Genomic DNA, 21,071 nt, shown 5'->3' with positions numbered 1-21,071 from the left:
TTAACCTACAACAGGGAGTCTCAAAAAATACAGTTAGGCCCAGCCAGTATGGCTCAGTGGTTGAGAGTCGACCCATGCACCAAGAGGTCGCTGGTTCGACTCCTGGTCAGGCAGGGCACATGCCCAGGTTGTAGGCCAAATCCCCAGGAAGGCATGCAGGAGGCAGCCAATTGATGTTCTCTCTCATCGATGTTTCTATCTCTCTTTCCCTCTCCCTTTCTTTCTCTCTAAAAATCAATAAAGGAAAAAATATATCTATGTATATATACTTATATATATATATAATCAGTACAATGTAACTCTTTCAAAACTCATTTCTAGTCAAGAGATTTTCCTGGAAGCAGAGATTATTATCTATATAGTTTGAAGAGATAGACAGGAAAAAAAATTATGATTATGTTATGGAAGTCACTATAAAGCTTATGAAGTATTCGTGTTCAAACAGTAGGCAAACTCAGTTATAAAATGGAAATTTCATCCAGATGCCAAAGATGTTTGAGGAGAGAGCTGAAAGGCATCCTTGTCACTTAGTAGATGCCCATCTTCTGAACCAAACAGACTCTCAGCCATTTGGTCATTTTCCTGTAATTGCCACAAATGATTGTCTTCTCTTGAGCCTCTATTCTGTAATTCCACAAGTGACCCAGCATTTTCCTTAGAGCCCACAGGCTAAATTGGGTCTTTGCAGTAGTTCGCTTTTAATGCCCATAACCTCAGTAGAACTTTTACTTTTCGGCATTAGATACCTTTAAGCAAAAACTTTTCTTTACATTTCCAATTTGCAGTGAGGGTGGTAGATCTAAATGGTTCATCCTGCATGAGCATAGTAAATAACAGGAAACTGGGAAGAAGTATGACTGGGTGTAGGTGGTAAAAGCCATAAATAGGGATAAAACAGAACACACAATTTTCAGCATTTTGTGGGTCTATAAATCTTAACAACTGACATTGGGTTAATAAGTGCTCACTGAATGAATGAATGAATGAATGAATGAGCATCCTACAAAGCATTAAGACATGACATTATTTCACAAATACTGTTCGCTTTCCATTTTTTAGGTACTTATTATAGTTAACAGTTATATCAAAGTGATGATAAAGACCAGCAATTTCCATTGGTTTTCATGAAGTATTTTCTGCCCTGAAAACATTAAAGCTTGTGACTATAGTATAGTCATTGAGGCAGACATGTCCTAGGTGAATGCCTTCACAGTGTGGGAGAGGAGGATTTCACAGTTACCAAACATCCAGAGATTAAATAGCAAAATTAGTATATCGCATGCCAAAAATAGACAAATTTTTCTTGTGCTAAATTGCAGACTACCACCATCCAGTCCAACAAGTTTTCATCATCATCATATCTGGCCTGGACTTCTTTCTTTTTTTTAAATTGAGATTTAATTCACATACCATAAAATTCATCCTTTTAAAGTGTAGAATTCACTGTTTGTCAGTATATTCACAAGATTGTGTTACCATCACCACTGTTTAATTCCAGAACATTTTCATCACCTCCAACGAAACCCCTGTACTATTAGCAGTCACTCCTCGGTCTCCCCAGCCCCTGGCAACCACTTAATCTGTTTTCTGTCTCCATGGAGTTACCTGTTCTGGAAATTATATGTACATGGAATCATATAGTACGTAGCCATTAGTGCCTGGCTTCTTTCACATAGCATACTATTTTCAAGGTTCTTCCATGTTGTAGTATATATAGCACTCGTCACTCTTCTGGGGTGGACTTATGCAATGTCTTTCCACCTTGTCAATGGTTCATCCTGCATGAGCATAGGCAGAGACACAAGCCTAGATAATCCTGTGTCGAGTGTTTTGCCCCCAACTCCCAGTCACCTTCTAGTATTTTCTTGTTTTAATATCTTTGTAGCACTTAATACTGTCTGAAATTGTTTTGTTTTGTTTACTTATTATTATCTGCCAACTCCATGAAGGCAGAACCTTTAGCTGACTTGGTCATTGCTGTATCCCAAGCTTCTAGGATGGAACCTAGACATTGCTCAATTAATATTTGAAGGAATGTATGACCATCTTGCCTAGAACTCCTCAATCTTCCGATCTTGCCCCTACTCTCAGTTCCTAAAGCTGGGTCTTTTCAACTATTGCTAGGCTTTGCTATTGCCAACTACTGCCTCACTGTATTTCTAGCAATTGCCAACTCTCTCATTCTCCTGCTATTCAACCTTCTACCCTTCCTAGTGCTCTCTGTAATGACTTTTCCAGACATTCCTATCACAGGCTAACAGGTCTTGCTAATCTGGAAGTCTATGATCTAACTGAGTCTTAATTCAAAGCAGAAATGAAATGTGTGGTCAGGAATGTAAGAGATAAAAGATGAGAAGAATCAGCATTGTACCCAAAATCAAACTGTCAGTCTAGAACAGAGTAAGTGGGCATGCTTTATATGTTGCACTACACCTGGTAGTATATATACTGATGTACAAGCTCAATTTAAATGAACATAAACTTCTAGGTACAAGGTGGAAGTAAATTGTTAAGCCTTCACTGCGGAGATCTGGGATCTAGCTTCTTTGAAATATCTGCACAAAAGGGGACCATCAGAATCAGCTTCCTTCTATGTGGTCATTTCTGTAATCCCCAACCTTTGCTTCTGGATAAATAAAATGCTTATCATCCCCCATCTATCTTCTTTTATCATCCAAGTCTCATAATGGCACGACCATTAGTCTGCAAGTCTTTCCTTAAGCATTTCTTCAAAAACAACAACTCATATACACAGAGCAAAGTAAAAGCCATAAATAGGGAGTAAAATTTGTCACACGTTTAACCAACAAAAGTTCCAGAGTACATAAGACATCTCTATAAAAGGTAAGAAAAAAACTAACAACCCAGCTGGGGAAGTGGAGGTTGGGGGGTGGAGGAATGAGCAAAAGAGATAAATGGACATCTCACTGAAGAGAAAACGATAGTGGCCAATACATCAGTAAAATTAGTACTGGGAAATGCAAATCCACAGTGAGATGCCGCACCCACCAGATTGGCAAAGATTTTTGCAAGAATGTTCAGTAATGGTAACTTCACGCATTGCAGTAGAGTGTGAATTGGTACAACAAATTCGAAAACAATTTAAAGCAGGGTTTAACTAGACGGTCTCCTATGACCTACTAGCTCTACTCCTACGTATGTACCTTAGAAAACTCTTTCACTAGTGCACCAAGGGACATGTACAAGAACCTTCAGAACAGCCTGGTTCACACAGAAAAAAATTTGTAATGCATGAGTTTTTTGTTTTTGTTTTTCTTTTCCGATCTGCTAGGGGTATAAAAAGCATTGAACCCACTATTTTCAGGTTTCTCTTTAGTCACTGACATCTCACCCCACTTGGCCACTAAAACTAAGGATCTGTTAGTGCACCCTCAGGAGACACAAGGAAGGCAATGGAGAACCAGAACCACCTATATCCTCATTTCATTTACAACTTTTACATCTTTTGCACTACTATTTTATTACTCTGGGAATAAATCAAAGTACAAGCAATCTATTCTCATCTATCCTTGAACTTGGACCAGTCTCTATAATCTGGCCTTGCTCACATCACTCACGTATATAAAGAACATAAAAGTGGTAGCCTTTATTTGTTTGTTTGTTTATTTATTTATTTATTTTTATTTATTTTTCTGTCAGGGTTATACTTGGCCTCTCTGTGTATACCTGACAGAGCACTATCCCAATCTGCCTTGTAATGTAGCTGTTTGAGTGTGAGTTTGGGGTTCTTTACCTAATTGTAAATTCCTTTTGAAAAGTTCCTACTAAGTGTTGCATCCTTAAGGGAAGGCCTTGACTATAGTGAGTTGCACAATGCATGCTTGACACGTTAAAAACCCTTATTGGGGGAGAAGCATCTTCGAAGAGTAGACAGGACAGTGGCTCTCTCACCTGCTGACATCCTTGAACTGATTGTATAAATCTCTCCAAGCATTATCAAATAAGCATAATACTTTAACATCCCAGAAATGCCATGAATATTAAATGAAACAGCATGGGAAAGTGCCAGACTTAATGATGTCCCTTAAGAAATGTTAATGTACTTTCTTCCTACCCTTTCCTCTGAGTTTCTTTCAAAAGGAAGTCAAATAAGATCAATCTTCCCTCCTTTTGTAGAAGGAAATGAAACCTTATCAGGCAGTGTCCTGGAAGAGGCTGTTCCTGGACGGTTCCACTTCGGAAGTAAAGTATGGACAGAGAAAGTGGAAGTCGGGTCACCCTAGAAATGAGATTGCAAGAGCTAGGTAGTGACAGCCACAGAAATACATAGGAACAGGAGTTACCTTAGGCTTGGAAATCCATCCATAAGGCAGCCAGAGACCTTCTAGACTTGTTAGAAAGGCCTTTCTTCTTGACCTTCATTAACAAACAACTGCATTTTCCTAAGTGGTGTCAGACCTTGCAGGAATTTGGGGAACATCAACATCACTGTTGAACCAGTACTGTTTTCATATGCAGCGGGCACTGTGCTAGGAGCTGGGGAGAACCGAGCGGACAGAACAGGGGCGCAGTGGAGCTCAGGGAGAGGACGCGCCACACAGTCGAGCAGGAGAGCAGGCTTCCCGCAGAGGGTGGGGAAGAAGGGCGTCCCAGACAGGTGAAGGCAGGAGACAGAGCAGCCACATTTCAAGTTACAAGTCCTAGCCTCTTAGGACCACCTGGTTTGCATCCCCCTTCGGCGCCCACTCAAATGCTTTCAAAGAAGGGAATGGACGTTCACCGTTTTAATTCCACCCTCCGCTTTCCCAAAGCCCCCAGGTGCGGGGACAACGAAATGCGTGGCAGCCTGAGTCAGACTTCGGGCCGGGGCCGTGGGTCCCGCTGAGGGGTGCAGCGGGGGCGGGCAGCGGGTCCGGAGTGACGTCGGAGAGGCCGGGCGGCGGGCGGCCGGGTGACGCGCCCTGGGACAGCGCCGCATCAGCTCACGTGTCCGCGAGATTTAAAAGTTGGCGGCGCGCGGGGCTGTCAGTTCGGTGGCCGAGCCCCACAAGCGGCGCTCCAGGGACACGGAGGCAAGGCCAGGGCAAAGCTTGGGGCAACGCAGGGTCCCGGTTCCCGAGCCGTCCGCAGGCGCCGAGATGCCGCCAGCAGCGAACCGCCGCCCCGGGCCGCCCCCCGGACTAGGCGCTCCGGCGTCCCAGCTCCTGGCGCTGCTGCTGCTGCTCGCGTGCTGCGCGGGCGCCTGCCGAGGTAAGCCCAGCCTGCCGCCCCGCGCCGCCCCGCGCCGCCCCGCGCCGCCTCGTCCGCTCCAGCCTCCCGCCCCGCTCGCCGCCCCGCGCCCGCCCCGCGCCGCCCCGGCCGCTCCAGCCTCCCGCCCCGCTCGCCGCCCCGCGCGCGCCCCGCGCCGCCCAGGCCACCTCGTCCGCTCCAGCCTCCCGCCCCGCTCGCCGCCCCGCGCCCGCCCCGCGCCGCCCCGGCCGCTCCAGCCTCCCGCACCGCTCGCCGCCCCGCGCGCGTCCCGCGCCGCCCAGGCCGCCTCGGCCACTCCAGCCTCCCGCCCCGCGCCCGCCCCGCGCCCGCCCCGGCCGCCCCGGCCCTCCAGCCTCCCGCACCGCTCGCCGCCCCGCGCCCGCCCCGGCCGCCCCGGCCCTCCAGCCTCCCGCACCGCTCGCCGCCCCGCGCCCGCCCCGCGCCCGCCCCGCGCCCGCCCCGCGCCCGCCCCGCGCCCGCCCCGCGCCCGCCCCGCGCCCGCCCCGCGCCCGCCCCGCGCCGGCCGCTCCAGCCTCCCGCACCGCTCGCCGCCCTCTCCTCCCTCCCTTTCTTGTCTCTGCTCCTTCTCACCCTTGACCACGGGCGCGGGCAGCCATCGGCGCAGGTGCCAGGGGCCACGGAGCGTGTTCCCGGGCTCGGGGCGTTGGCGCCCAGCAGGCAGAGACAGCCTGCGGTGATGAATACTTGCAGGGCTCCCTCACACTCTGCCCCTGTGGCCCACGGGCAACGGGCGTTAAAATAGTGTAAATTAAAATGCTTTCCCTTTTATTGCAATTACTGGAGGGATTGGTGGTCGACGCAAAACTAGAGTGAGCTGGATACTTCACCTGCTGACTCGAAGTCAACTTGGAGAGTGCTCCACTTGTGTTCAGATCACCCTGAGCAGTGAACCAGGCCCCATTCCCGCGCTTTGGAAGTGAACGGCGCTCTGTGCTTTGTAGGTTTCAGGCACCGGGTTAGGAAAAGTAGAGACTTATTTTTTTTATTTTAATTTTATTATTATTTTTTGGTACATGCCCCTAGCGGGAACCGAACGCGGGACCCTCTGGTCCGCAGGCCAACGCTCCAACCGCTGAGCCAAACCGGCCAGGGCGAGACTTGTTTTTCTCTTACAGATTTGTAGAGGCGAGTGTGCAAGCAGGCTTTCGGTCAGTGCTACAGATAAGGTCGGAGAAGGCAGATGTGATTTGATAACAATAGGGACTTCCTGAGTTTGGATTAGAGGAAAGAAGTGGGAGGGAGGTCTGAAGCTTGGGGAGACAAGGAGAGCAGAGCGCACCTCATAGTGGGGAGATCACTCACCCCTTCCCTCAAGGTTACCTTTCCAGGAATCTTTAGGGGACCATCCTTCAGGGCAGCTAACTGCCCTCAGACCATGAATTTTTGAACTTCCTAGCAGGTTCTGTTAGCTTCTCTCTTCTCTTCTGTCAAAAAGAGCGGACTCTTTCATCCTTGTTCAGAATATTGGGGACTTGCAACCACAACTGCAGGGAATTTTTAGAGCATGCAGCCCAGCTCTCCATTAGAGGTGGGAAAACCGAAACTGTTTTTCTTTTTCTAATGTATTTATTTTTATTGCTTTAATGATTTTGATTTTCTCCTTTCCTTGGTGGTGGTGTTGGGAGGGGATGCAGGGGAGGAGTCCCCTGCTTGGAAAGCAAGGCAATTTGACTTTGCAATCTAAGCAGTCAGAAGCTAGAAGACCTCAACCTACCCCATCCCATAGCCAGCAGTGATAGGGTATGACTTATGCAAAGTAATGGTGATAGTTTTCAATTTTCAGTTTGTTAATGGTAAAATTAGGAAGGTAAACTTTATCTAGTTTACTAAAGAAGCAGATAATCATAATTTTAAAAGTACTTTTTAAAAAATTTGTAAAGTAAATGTACTTTCCATGCTATATGTTTGCAGTGATTTTTGCATTAGTGAGAGATAACTGCTTGTGGGGGAGGTGGGGGATTTTCAGGCTCCTAGCTATTGAACAGAAACTCTGGAACGCAACAGCTGCTTTCTAAAAAGGACAAGTCTTGAGCTTTATTTCCAAAACAGCATGACTGCTGTCTGACCATTTGGCTCATAAATATCCCCAATATTTCTCAAGCAAAGGGATGAGACATCTATCACTGCACAGAGATCTCCTAGATGACCCTTTTGTGTCTTCTTTCCCCTTCAGACCTGGTCTTGATACTAAAAGCTAACTGTACTCTACAGCTGTGATGGGGCGGGAGAGTGTGATCTCCTAGTCCTAAATCTCTAAAGATGGCACTGGTGGAGAAGCTTGACATACATAAACACAACTGGGAGATAATTTACCAAGATTAATCATTACAGAAGATGCCACTGGATGCATCTAATTACAACAAAACATGAAGCCAGAGGAAAATAAAATAGTGTCAGCAGTTGTAGCATCCTTGGCAAAATTAGCAGAGCATGCAATAGCAATGAGAAGATAGGCCAGTCCGATTGTGTGAATGGAAACAGTTTACTATTCCGAGAACAATATTAAAATAAAGAAGGAAATTTCCTCTAACAGGGGAACATTTGGGATATCTGCAACAAACTATCCCTTGATTGATCTGTGACAGTAAGTAATCAAGTGCCCAAGACTAAATAAGTGTCCTTTTCTACTCACTGAAGAATTCTTAAAATGCATTCGTACTCCCAGCTCCAGGCAACCACTAATCTTTCTATCATTATAGATTCACCTTTACTGGAAATTCCATGTAAGTGGAATCATACAATATTTAGTCTTATTTGACTTGGCTTCATATGCCTGACTTCAGCTATGTTGTAGTATAATATCGGTACAGAAATTCCCCGACTAGCAATGGCTCTATTGTTGGACTTTGTCATGGTACAAAGTAAAATGCATTCAGTAGAAACCATATTTTGAATTGTGATCGTTTCCCAGGCTAACAATATGGAATGGTTTGCAAAAGTAGGTTTACAGTTGTTTGTATGGAAAATAATACAATAATTAATAAATAATACAAGAATAAACCCTGTGTTTCACGTATCCACAACTGTAAACCTACTTTTGCCCCACCCTGTATGTGGTATAATACTCTTCTGTGATGCTAGACAGTGGCAGTAAGCCACAATTCCCAGTCAGCCACGTGATCATGAGGGTAAACAACTGACACTCTGTAGTGTCCTATGTTGCCATCATTTGGGGGATATTGTGTTTAATGTTTTGCACCCCATCATGGCTATGAAACGCCCATCTGTGTCTCCTGCTTATGGTGAAAAAAAGAAGAAAACAATTATTATTGAGATGAAACTCAAAATAATTGCCCAACTGGAGGCTAATATAAGTGTTCTGAGCACATTTGATGTAGGTTAGGCTAAGCTAGGATGTTCGGGATGTAACCCCATCATAAGTTGAGGAGCATCTGTAGTTTATTCCTTTTTGTGGCTGAATAGTATTCCATTGTGTGGATATACCACATATTTAGACCGATTCACCAGACAATGGATATTTGGATTTTTTCTGCCTTTGATTATTATGAATAATGCTACAATGCACATTCATGTACACTTTTTTGTGTGTTTCTTACTGAGAGAAATGAGAAATATTATCCAAAAATAAACTACAGTCATGTGCTGCATAATGACCTTTCAGTCAATGATGCAAGTCCCAGAAGAGCACAAGAGAGCTGAAAAATTCCTGTTGTCTCGTGACGTCCTAGCCACTCAAATGTCCTAGCACAATGCATTGGTTGCATGCTTGTCATGACGCTGGTGCAAATGAACCTACTTCGCGGCCAGTCGTAGAAAAGTACAGCACATGTAGTTATGTACAGTACATGATACGTGATAATGATAATAAACAACTATGTCACTGGTTTATGTATTTACTGTTCTATACTTTTTTTTGAGATCTTTTTATTTATTTATTTATATTATTATTTTTTTTTTTAATTTTCACTCGAAGATACTCCTTTATTGATTTTTAGATAGAGTGGAAGGGCGGGAGGGAGGGAGAAAGAAAGAGAGAGAAATATCCATGTGAGAGAGACACATCAACTGGCCTCCTCCCTTATGACCCCGACCGGGGCTGGGGATCGAACCCACAACCCTTGACTGGAATCGAATCTCTGACCCTTTGGTCTGCAGGCCGATGCTCTAAGTGCTGAGCCAAAACAGCCAGGGCACATGAGATCTTTTAAAAAATAAGGCTTTAAATCATGTAGTCAATATTGTATATGAGTTTATGGCTATATAAACATGTAATAACACAAAAGTAAAAATATGGACTAAAGAGTTACCTCTAAGAGAGAGAGGAAGAGAAATGAGATTAGCAAAGAGGGTACCTAAAATGTTTTTATTTTAATCCTAAAGCAAAGACAACATGTTTGGACTGTTCTATACTTTTTGACATTATTTTAGAGTGTGCTCGTTATGCTTATAGAAGATTTTTTGCTGTAAAACAATATGCCATGTTGTCAGCAGCGGCCTCATGCATCTCGTGTTTACGGCGTCTCTTAATTGTTCATTTTCTCTTATGCTCGATTTAATCTCATGTTGTTTTGTTCATCACCGCCCCTAAGCAAACAAAATCCACTGTTAATGTTGCCAGGAAGAAGTGTCTAGTGATTGACCTGCAAACAAAATCGAAAGTGATTGACTACAAAGGTGGAAATCAGTGATGGGTGTTGCTCAGGCATAACCCATTTCACTATCACTACAGTTTCAAAGAACAAGAACAAAATGATGGAAGCTGTTAAAGGATTTACTTCATTGAAGACAATAGGACTGACGGAATTTGAGAAGGGCCTCTGACGGACATGGAGAAACTTCCATGGCCTGGATTAAAGACCAGGCACAGAAATGTATCCCTCTCTGCACCATGACGATCACTGCCAAAGCAAAAAGTTTGTTTGCAGTGTTGAAAGAAAAGACTGGACCTGACTACTATGTTTAATTTGCCACTTGCTCTGGGTGGTTTAAACGACCCAAGAATAGTTATTCATTCAATAATATGAAGTGAGTAGTGAGTCTGTGAGTGCTGATGTGAAGGCAGCTGAAGAATTTTTTGAAATTGTAAAATAAGCTGATTGTGGTGGAAAATACTTGCCAGGGCAAATATTCAATATGGATGAATACTCCCTGTTCTAGAAATGCATGCCTGAAAGGATTTTCATCCATAAGAGGCCAAGTCAGTGCCAGGTGTCAAGACTTTTAAGGACAGGGTAAGAGTCTGACTTGGGGGCAGTGTTGCAGGCTAAAAATTGAAATGTGATCTGGCACAGGGAGAACCCCAGGGCCAGTAGGCATATCGACAAGCACACGCTGCCAGTGTACTACAGGAACAACAAAAGTTGTAAATACCCAACTTCTCTTTCAATATGCCCTCCTGAATTGTTCTGCCAATGAAATGAAGTACTGTTTGGAGAATAATATATCTTTCAAGATTTAGTTATAGTTGATAATGCTCCCAGACATCCTCCTTTTATTGATGATCTTCATCCCAATGTCAAAGTGGTGTTTCTCCCTCCAAACATTACTTCTTTGACCCAACCAATGGATCAAGGAATTATAGCAGGTTTCAGGGCCTACTACATGAAAAGGACCTTTGCCCAGGCTATTGCTGCAACTGAGGAAGACACTGATGTCCTTCGGGAAGAATTACAACATCTATGACAGCATCAGGAATGTTTCTTTGGGTTGGGGTGATGTCACCAAGGACTGTAGGAATAGTATCTGGAAGCACACACTTAAGAGGTTTGTCCAGGACTTCAGAGGGGTTGCCAAGGATGAGGAGCTTGCAAAGATCACAAGGCTGTGTTTGAGACAACACGTATCTTTAACCTGCATGTGATATGGATGACTTTGAGGAGCTTCTAGATGAGGTTCCTGAGGAATTGACTAATGAGGAGATGTGGGAACTGGAACAGGAATGCATAGCTAAAGAAGGAAGAGAAAAGGAAACTACAGGGTAAGAAAAAGAAGAACCCCCAAGGAACCTCACAGTCAATGGCTTAGCAGAAACTTTTGCAGACCTCAGCAAGTTCCTTAAAAAGTTTGAAAACATGGACTCCAACAATATCAAGAATGTTCATGATATATTATCTGCTTACAAGCAAACCTGTGATAGAAAAAAGAAACAAATCAAGCAAACCACTGTGGACATATTTCTGAAAAGATTGTCACCTCCTCAAAAAGAGCCTCAGGCCTCCCTCAGGAGGCCTTCCAGAAGGCATTGTTATCATAGGAGATGACAGCTCCTTGTGCATTTGCCCCTGAAGAGCTTCCGTGAGAAAAGATGTGGAGATGGAAAAGAGTGATCCTGACCCTGGCTTGGCCTGGGTTAATGTGTGTTTGTGGTTTAGTTTTTAACAAAAAAGTTTGAAAAGTAAAAAAACCAAAATTTAAAAATAGAAAAAAAACTATAGAACAAGGATAAAAGAAAGAAAATATTTTTGTACAGCTGTAAAATGTGTATTTTAAGCTAAGTGTTATTACAAGAGTCAAAAGTTAAAAATTCAAAGGGTGTATAAAGAAGTTACAGTAAGCTAAGGTTAATTTATTCTTGAAGAAAGAATAAAGTTTTATATAAATTTAGAGTAGCTTAAGTGTATAGTTTTCATAAAGTCTTTAGTATATACAGTGATGTCCCAGGCCTTCACATTCACTCGCCACTCTCTCACTGACTCACCCAGAGCAACTTCCAGTCCCGCAAATTCCGTTCATGGTAAGTGTCCTACACAGGTGTACCATTTAAAATCTTTTATACCATATTTTTGCTGTACCTTTTCTATGTTTATATATGTTTAAATTTTTTATTGGTTTGAGAGAGAAAGAAATGTCGATTTGTTGATCCACTTATCTATGGATTCACTGGTTGCTTCTTGCATGTGCCCTGACTAGAGGTCAAACCAGCAACCTTAGTGTCTGAGGATAACGCTCTAACCAACTGAGCTACATGGCCAAGGCTGTTTAGATATGTTTAGATACACAAATAGCATTGTGTTACAATTGCCTAAAGTATTCACTGGAGTATAACATGCTGTACAAGTTTGTAGCCTAGGAACAGTGATTGGCTATACTATATAGCCTATAAAGCTACACCATCTAGGTTTCTGTTAGTGCACTCTACGATGTTCCCATGACAAAATCGCCTAACAACAGATTTCTCACAACATATTCCCACTGTTAAACAACTAATACATGTATATATAAATATTTAATTTTAGAAGAAATACTATCAAATTAACATGCGAGTATAACTTTATTTCTAGGTGCTCCAATATTACCTCAAGGATTACGGCCTGAAGAAGAGCTACAACTGTGGAATGAGGTAAAGAATTATCCTCATACAAATTAGTGAAAACTTTACCCTTCTTTGAACTTATCATCGTAAAATGAAATAATATAATTGAGATTTGGGACAACTATGACTTTACTAACATTCTGATAGTACAATATGTAGAATTATAATTTTTATTAAGTAAAAGGTGAAAAGAAACAAAAAAAAGTAAATAGTAAAGCAAGACCATCTATTTGGAAAATAAATGTAATTTAGATAAATAATCTTGGGCTAAAAATGAAATTACAAAATATTTGAATTGAATGACATAAAAATATTATAAGTCAAAACTTGTAGACAGCAACATAAAGAGAAATTATAGCTTCATATATATTTATCAAAAAGGAAGAAAATTTAAAAACAAGCTAAGCATTCAACTAAAAAATAAAATTCAAAGAAACAGGAATGAAGTAGATAATAAAAATAAGGGCAGAATGCATTTTTTAAAAAGAGAGGGAGAACAAAGTAACAATGTTAACAAAACCAAGTGTTTGTTCTTTCCAAATGTTATTAAGCACTGGCAGTACTGATTTTAAATGTAAAAGGGAAGATAAAGATAAATAAAATATAGACTGAAAAAGGATAGACCACCAAAAAAGAGAAATTTAAAATGTTTCTTAAAGGTGTTATGGACAATTGACTGACAATGGTGCACAACTCTGTAAATAGCACAAAAAACTATGGAATTGTATACTTTAAATGGATGAATTCTGTGGTGTGTGAATTATATCTCAATGAAACCGTCACCAAAAAAAAGAAGCATTATGGATAGCTATATGGTAATGATTTTGAAAAGTTAGATGTAGTGGATAAATTCATAGAAAACTAACTGATGCCAGAAAGGTGCACTAGTAACACAATAAGCACTGAAGAATCAATGTCTTTTAAAAATTTTTTTATCTATTTATTTTTTAAATCCTCATCCAAGGATATTTTTCCATTTATCTTCAGATAGAGTGGGGGGTGGGGGGAGTGGAGAGAGCGAGAGAGAGAAACATTGATGTGAGAGAGACACATTGACTGGTTGTCTCCCACATGACCCCTACCCGGGCCAGGGACTGAACCATCACCAAGGTACATGCCCTTGACCAGAATCGAACTCGTAACTCTTTAGTCTAAGGGCCAATGTTCTAACCGCTGAGCCAAGCCAGTCAGAGTACAGTGTCTTTTTCCCTTTGTTTTTCCCCAAAGCCTCCTGTACTATGTTATATAGTTATTATATCTAAAGCTTCTCCATAAAGTATAAATTTGCCCTAGAATTGTTATATAACCTTTATCCAGTTGAGGAAATTATTTTTTTAACTGTCTCGCTAAGAGTTTTGTTAATCCTAAATCAAATTCAAACTTAATCAGATGCTTTATTTGTATCAGTATCAAGATAAGCAATATGCCTTTTCTCCTTTATAGTGATGATGAATTGCATTAAGAAATTTTATATAGTCCTGCCAGTTTGGCTCAGCAGTTGAGCGTCAGCCTGTGGACCAGAGAGTCCCAGGTTCAGTTCCTGCTAGGGGCACATACCACACAAAAAAAAAAGAAAAGAAATTTTATTTAGTGTTTTTTTCAGAAACTTCATAAATGTAATCTAAAATTTATATGGAAAAGTATAGGTCTACAAATAGCTAAGGAGATTTTAAATATAAAGAGCTAAGAATGAGAACTTGTCCTACAAGATATCAAGAAGTACACAAGAACAGACAAGTGAACCAATGGAACAGGGACTAGAGCTTGGAGAGTTTAGCAGGCACTGTCAGTGTCCAGTCATATCCTTTGGCATTCACCATTCCAGGACACTCCAAACTTGCTGATTCTAATTGTGTGCCCCTGTGAATCTGCCTGCGTGGCCTGTGCTCAGGGCAGACCTGAAATGCCTGGGCGTAAACGCCCCCACTGAGAGCAGCCCTCAGTTGGTGACCCAAGGGAGTTGGTGACTAAATACCTTAGCTCAGTTGGGATAACTCGGAGTTCTATATTGGCTCCCAGAGTTCCCCAGACATACTGACCTCAGTTACCCACAGTGGTAATCTGCTTGATAACATTCCCTTTATTGGATTTCTTCTCTTTCCTGTTTTACTTCTCTACTCTTCAGTTAGTGCTTCTTGGATCATCTCCCCCCAGATCCACTTATATCCACATCCTTATCTCAAGGCCTGTTTCTGGGGGAACCCAAACTAAGAGAGAAATTCAGATACACACAAACCTAACTTGCAATAAAAATAATACTAAAATTCAGTGGGAAAAGGACAGATTATTTGGCCATTGAGGGCTGAGAAACTGTCTTGCTATATGGAGAAAGTAACACTTAACACCCTATACAAAGGTGGACTCCAGGTAGATTAAAGATTGAAATGTAAAGGGTAAAATTATGGAATGAATAGAAAATATTTTCTTTATGAAAATATCTTTGTGAGCTGGAAGCAGGGAAAGACTTATTAAAACTTCAAATATAAATCATAGGGCCAAAAAAATGATGATTTGAATTACATTAACAAAAAACTCCATGGAAAAAGGTAAGAGCCTTTGAAAAGAGATATTAACCATGCCTAAAACTGATAAGGGATTAATTTCTAGAATAATCTAAGAAATGCTATCAAATCAATTAGGTAAAGATGGGAATCCAAAATAAAAATAGTCAAAGGATAGAACAATTTAAAACAAAACCTAAAAGGCCAATAAACATCTAAAGAGATGCTCACATTCATTAGTAATCATTAAATAAAAATTAAGCAAACAGCAAATGTCTCTTTCCACCCATTAGTTGGGTAAAAATTTGAAGTTTAGATAATGGCAAGTGTTAGCAAGGACGTGGGGTGTACAAACCCTCAAGCCTTGGCGGTGGTGTCAACTCTGGAAACAACCTAGATTTCCCCATGGTCTAGCATTACGTCTCCTGGGTATGTAGCCCAAGGATATTCTCCTACAGATCCATAAATAGAGGACAGATTCAGGGAGGTAAAGGAAGGATTGGGGGGAACCCAGCTGTCCATCATCAGGGAATGTGTAGGCTACATGCAGTGGGTGCACGTTATAGATACTCTATAATAGCTAGGAGAAGCATACATGAAGTATCCAGTAACATGGATAGATCTCAAAGTATAGTGTTAATGGGAAAAAAGAAAGAAAATACCATGTATGTGCACCAAACAACAGTAAGATTTTATAAGAACCTGAGCAAATGGAGGATCCACACAAATATATTAGAAGAATTGCCTATGGGAGGATGCAATAGGAGTAGGAAATGGAAATATAAACATAATAAATAAATGAAGTGAGTCCAATGATGATAGTGTCAACTGAGGAGAACACCTGTTGTACCTGGCCACCCCCAATAATATGTATAAAGGATAAGACAAGATAGATGGTGAGTGTCAAGTGCTAAAGTCTTCAATAGCATAGAAATTCCTACGGTCTGATATAAGGATCTTAGCTTTGGTATATCAAAATACAAAATATAAATGAGATGAAGGATAATTTAGACAACAGATAATATATAATATATAATAAAGACATTTATTTTTAGTTTGAAATCATCTATACTTCTGTGGGAATTTTTTGAAAAAACGTTTTAGATGATAATGCTGTGTAAAACTCAGAGATGGTAAAGCCCTATACATTCTTTTAGAGGAAAAAATATTTTAAAAAGTTAAGATGTGCCCTGGCTGGTTTGGCTCAGCGGTTAGAGCGTCGGCCTGCGGTCCAGAGAGACCCGGGTTCGGTTCCCGCTAAGGGCACGTACCTCGGTTGCAGTTTGTCCCCGGCCCTGGCTGGTTGTGCGGGTGGCAACCACTCGATGTGTCCCTTTCACATCGATGTTTCTCTCTTTCTCTCTGTTCCTCTCTCTCCCTCCCACTCTACCTGAACGAAAAATGGAAGAATGCCCTCAGGGGAGGATTAAAAAAAAAAAAAGTTAAGATGCTAAGAATAGTAGAAACACACATTTTCAACCATATACAGAGAATTAATGGACAGGAAAGATGAACAAGCAACGTCCATCTGTAAAACATAAAAATGCCAGTTACATCTTAATACGTTTTCAAACAGATTCATCAATGGACTCTGCAGAGTTCTCAAAAGCAATTAGTGGCACTTAAAACCATTAGAGTCAGAATGTGAGTGAAATGAACAAATGCTTACCCAAACGGAAAGTGGGTGAGCAACGTTGCTGTGCCTTTTAAAAGAAGGGAGAACAAAGACAGGAAAGCTTTGCAATCATCTCCTAATTTGATTAATTGGCATTTTTTTCTTATTCTGATGTTTTTATTCAAATAATGTTGATGCACTAATTAGTTAATCTTGTGGCTCAAGAGTTCTCTGTCCTTGAAGGCAGCTGGCCTGTGGGAGGACGGCCTTCCCCCCAGCGGGGAATGTGGTGCTCAGATACCTAAGCACCACAGAAATGTCAGGAAGAACTACTTTCTCCTGCCCTGCTAAATCATAAGAAATACCATTTGGAGGTGATATATTACACAGGGGTCACAATTCAGAGCTTAAAACGGTATCTTTTTGGGCTTTCCTCTCTCAGTTGACTTATATTTTTTTCCCAAAAGTTCAATTACATTTAGTTAAATAATATTTATTTATTTAATTCCATTTATCATTAGATAGAATGGAAAGGAGGGATAGAGAGACAGAGAGAAACATCAATGTGATAGAACCACATCCATTGGTTGCCTCTGTGTCGTATGACCTGATCAGGGCTGGAGACGGAACCGAAACTGAGGTACGTGCCCTTGACCAGAATTGAACTGGTGACTCATCCGTCTGCGAGCCAACGCTCTAACTGCTGAGTCAACCGGCCAGGGCTAAATAATATTTACGAACACTTACTCTGGGCCAGTTTTATATGGCATAGCCCTTGTGTTCAAGAAGTTTATCACTATGTGTATGTGTGTGTATGAGTGTCTTTGTAGTCGTGGGTTTGTACAGCATAAAAGAGGGAGTAGGTGGGTTGGGCCAAGGGACAAGTGGAATAAAACAGTTCCCTCAAATCTGTGATAAATAGAGAAGATGACAATTTCTGTGAGGATAAAAAGTAGAGAGACATAAGCTTATACTTTTTGATAACGTTGGACACCTTTGTTATTCTTTAAATTAGAGAATCATATTTTAGGACATGTTCAACTTGGAAGTAATAAGCAACTTGAGAAATTGTGACTGAAGAATATGATAATTCCCCCTCGGTTTGGTGGGAGAATGGAAATGAAATTAAACTAATCAAAAAAGAATTCTGAAACTAGAAGGGGGCCCCTGAGATGTTAAGCCATAAACAGGACTCCACCTAAATGATCCCGGACAGACAAGAGTCAGTAGCATTTTTTTCCAGTCCCACTTTAAAAGTCCACCAAAGAAATAAATGCCATAAACAGCTTCAGACATCCAGCTTCATGTGTAACTTCTCAAGACAGTTTTAAAAATTATTAATATGTCTTTTATGTTATAGTTCAAAATCTTTCAAGTTTTCCCTTGAAAAACTTGGTGAAAGTTGAGACCAGCTAGTTGCCAACTGTAATTCAATAAACCGTTGAGAAAGAGAACCTTTCTGATGTCTCCCTGGTAGCAAACTTGTAGGTTGCTCTGTGTTAAGAGTTTTCACCATAAACTATTTATCACACTATTTATAATTCAGCACTTATATGATTATCATTTAATATAAATGGTGTGGTTAAACTTACACGTAATAAAGAGCCACGTGATAATAGGGTGCTCCTTAATTCTGAGACCATTTTTTACTCACCACTCACATTTCTCAGGCTGGGGAATAAAGGGAGTTTTCCCCCCTCAATGTTTGGAGCATCTTTATACCCTCTGATGATCTCTATGAACTGTTCTTGGGAACATATACCCCCTATGGGGGTGAATTTTGGGGATATCCCAATTCCAGGACTTCCTTAGAAAGTTTAAGAGGCTCCTCTCTCCCAAATCCAAGAGTCCTAAGCTGTCATGGAACTTTGATTACTATTACATAGGTAACTTGACTTTGTAAAATCTGCTTTCCATTTTCTGCTACTTTCTGTCTATCGCCAAGATGTAACTGGCATTTTTGTTTTCTACAGATAGATGCTGCTTGCTCATCTTTCCTGTCCCTTGGTTCTCAGCCTCAGGTAATTCCAGTAGGAGGTGTTTTGTAACGATGCAGGCATTTGTGTAGTGCTGAATACTGCATTTTCCCCTTTGGATCTGTCATTACGTTATGGACTTATTAAAACTTGCCAACATATTAGAAATTATTATGTCATCTGCAGGTAATATTCAGAGCTAAGAGCTTATGTTGTAAAGTGCTAGGACTTTTATCTCTAAGAAAAATAGATTTGTAGATAATATACACATATTTGGGGAATTAAAATGCTAATTAAAATAATGTGTATAGCCCTGGCTGGTGTGGCTCAGTAGAAAGAGCATCAGCCCTCACACTAAAGAGTCATGGGTTTGATTTCTAGTCAAGGGCATGTACCTGGGTTGCAGGTTTGATCCCCACCTTGGTCAGGGCATGTGCGGGAGGCAACCAATCAATGTATCTCTTTCACATCGATGTTTCTCTCTCTCTCTCTCTCTCTCTCTCTCGCTCTCTCGCTCTCTCTGTTTCTCCCCTTCTCTCACTTCTACTCTCTCTAAAATTCAATGGAAAAAATATCCTCAGAGAGGATTAACAATAATGATGATGATGATGATGATGATGATGATGATGTCTATTGCTGTATTTGGGGGCAAATAGCCTGTCCTTCAAATTGAGTTTGAAACCCATGGAGGGAGAAACTTATAGACTCAGACTTATGGAAATCAAAATTCCCATTATAACTAAAAAGTACATTTGTGAATGCAGCTTTAGAGCTGATGCCAAGTGTGTTTATTAGAACTATCCCCAGAACTAAACTGGGTGAGACAGTGACTCGGAGCCTCCCGCCAGAATCAGGTGTTCTGCCACAGGGCAGAGACCTGACAAGAACAGCTGGCCAGAGAGCTGGCTCCCTAAGAGGAAAGGGCTGAATGGAGCATGTCCAACTTCTTCCTCTCAGTCATCTCTCAGATAACTCACTCCTCTGCCCGGAGGGGAGAATTCAGAATAGGTGGAGAGAAGTGTCGGTCTAGTTCCTGTACGTGGAAACAGGAGGAGTATATATGTGTGTCCTCCTTACACCATCTGTACTGGACACTACTGCTTCTGTCTGCAGCTCTACCTATGGGTTAGATACAGCAGAGTTAGTCTTTTTTTTTTTTTTTTAATCCTCACCCAGGGATATTTTCCATTTATCTTCAGATCAAGTGGGAGGAGAGAGAAAGAAACATTGATGTGAGAGGGACACATTGACTGGTTGCCTCCCGCACAACCCCGACCAGGGCCGGGGACCAGACTGCAACCGAGGTACATGCCCTTGAGTGAAATTGCACCCGTGACTCCAGTCTTTGGGCCAATGCTCTAACGGCTGAGCCAAACCGTCCAGGGACAGCAGAGTTAGTCATAAGTCTTGACTTTTTAAATCAGTATCACTAGTCTTCTGGGTGGAGAAGAGGGCTCAGCATAGATCTGCTTTGACCCTTTCAGAGCAATCAGCTGTGTGCCTTGGGTGCGCCCCCCACATAGACTGGCCAAGGTTCCATGTTCTTCACAGTCCTTCCAGCATGTCATCCTGGCCGGTGTGGAGAGACAGCCTTGTATACTGCTGTATTTCTTCTGCTTCAAGTCATTCCTTGGTCTTCAGAGGATGAGCTGCAGGAAGTAAGAGGCATTAGATGGTAAAGCAAGATCAGGATCACAATAGATGACCTGTTTATGAATAATTATTCAAATTACTTTAGGAGCATTGATGGGTATATAACATATAATGGATACAGCATACAAGCTTTTGCATTGCATTTAAAATACAGGAACATCCTCAGAATCAGTTTTATTTTTTCAGCACTAAACGGACAAATTTTAAAGCACTCATCTAAACACCATCAAGATAAACTAAGGTTTCATTGGGTTTGGATGGTGTGTACATTTTGAAGAGAGGTTGGTAAATTTATTATGGAATCTTTTACATTACCTGATACAATTTTTTTTAAATGCAGGAATTTTTATAAATGATCATTCTGACTGCACTGTTTGAAGAATGCCTGAGTGGGTACAAAGAGATCTGAATTAGTAGGGCTATTGTAAGGGTCAAGTGTGAAGGAGTGAAATATACTATCCTGTTGTTGAGAGCTACCATCAAAATATATAACAAAAAATTGGAGAAGGTGGGCTTTATGCCTCAAACTTCTCACTTCTTAAACTGCCTTTTTATTATAAAGCTGTTTCTAATTTTGTTATGTTATTCTAAATCAGAGCTGTCATCAAATTTCTATCAGAGTATTTATCTAAACACATAGCTTTCAGGCTCATATGGTATGAGTGTTTGCTGGATACTCCTGGTACTCAATATCTCTTGTCTTGTAAAGTAGATTGAATTGAAAATCTGGATTCCAATTCACTGTCAAAGATCCCTGGTTTAAGTCAAACTTAACCTGCAGACTTTATAAACTGTTTTTCCAAAAAATATGCCTATTTATA

General features: G+C 41.4%; 1 protein-coding gene across 1 annotated transcript in view; it reads left to right on the top strand.

Annotated features, from left to right (window-relative positions):
* Positions 1-5,099: 5,099 nt before the first annotated feature.
* Positions 5,100-21,071, top strand: part of NMU (neuromedin U) — a 33,546-nt gene continuing 17,574 nt past the window's right edge. Inside the window, exons 1-3 of the mRNA XM_036246669.1 lie at positions 5,100-5,211; positions 12,474-12,532; positions 18,595-18,642. Of these exons, the coding sequence (XP_036102562.1) occupies positions 5,100-5,211; positions 12,474-12,532; positions 18,595-18,642 (219 nt within the window). The remainder of the gene's footprint in view (positions 5,212-12,473; positions 12,533-18,594; positions 18,643-21,071) is intronic.

The sequence above is a fragment of the Molossus molossus genome, unplaced genomic scaffold, assembly GCF_014108415.1.
Source record: "Molossus molossus isolate mMolMol1 unplaced genomic scaffold, mMolMol1.p scaffold_m16_p_1, whole genome shotgun sequence".
NCBI classification, from domain to species: Eukaryota; Metazoa; Chordata; class Mammalia; order Chiroptera; family Molossidae; genus Molossus; species Molossus molossus.
The sequence above is the reverse complement of the archived record's forward strand: the minus strand, read 5'-3'. Positions and strand labels throughout refer to the sequence as shown.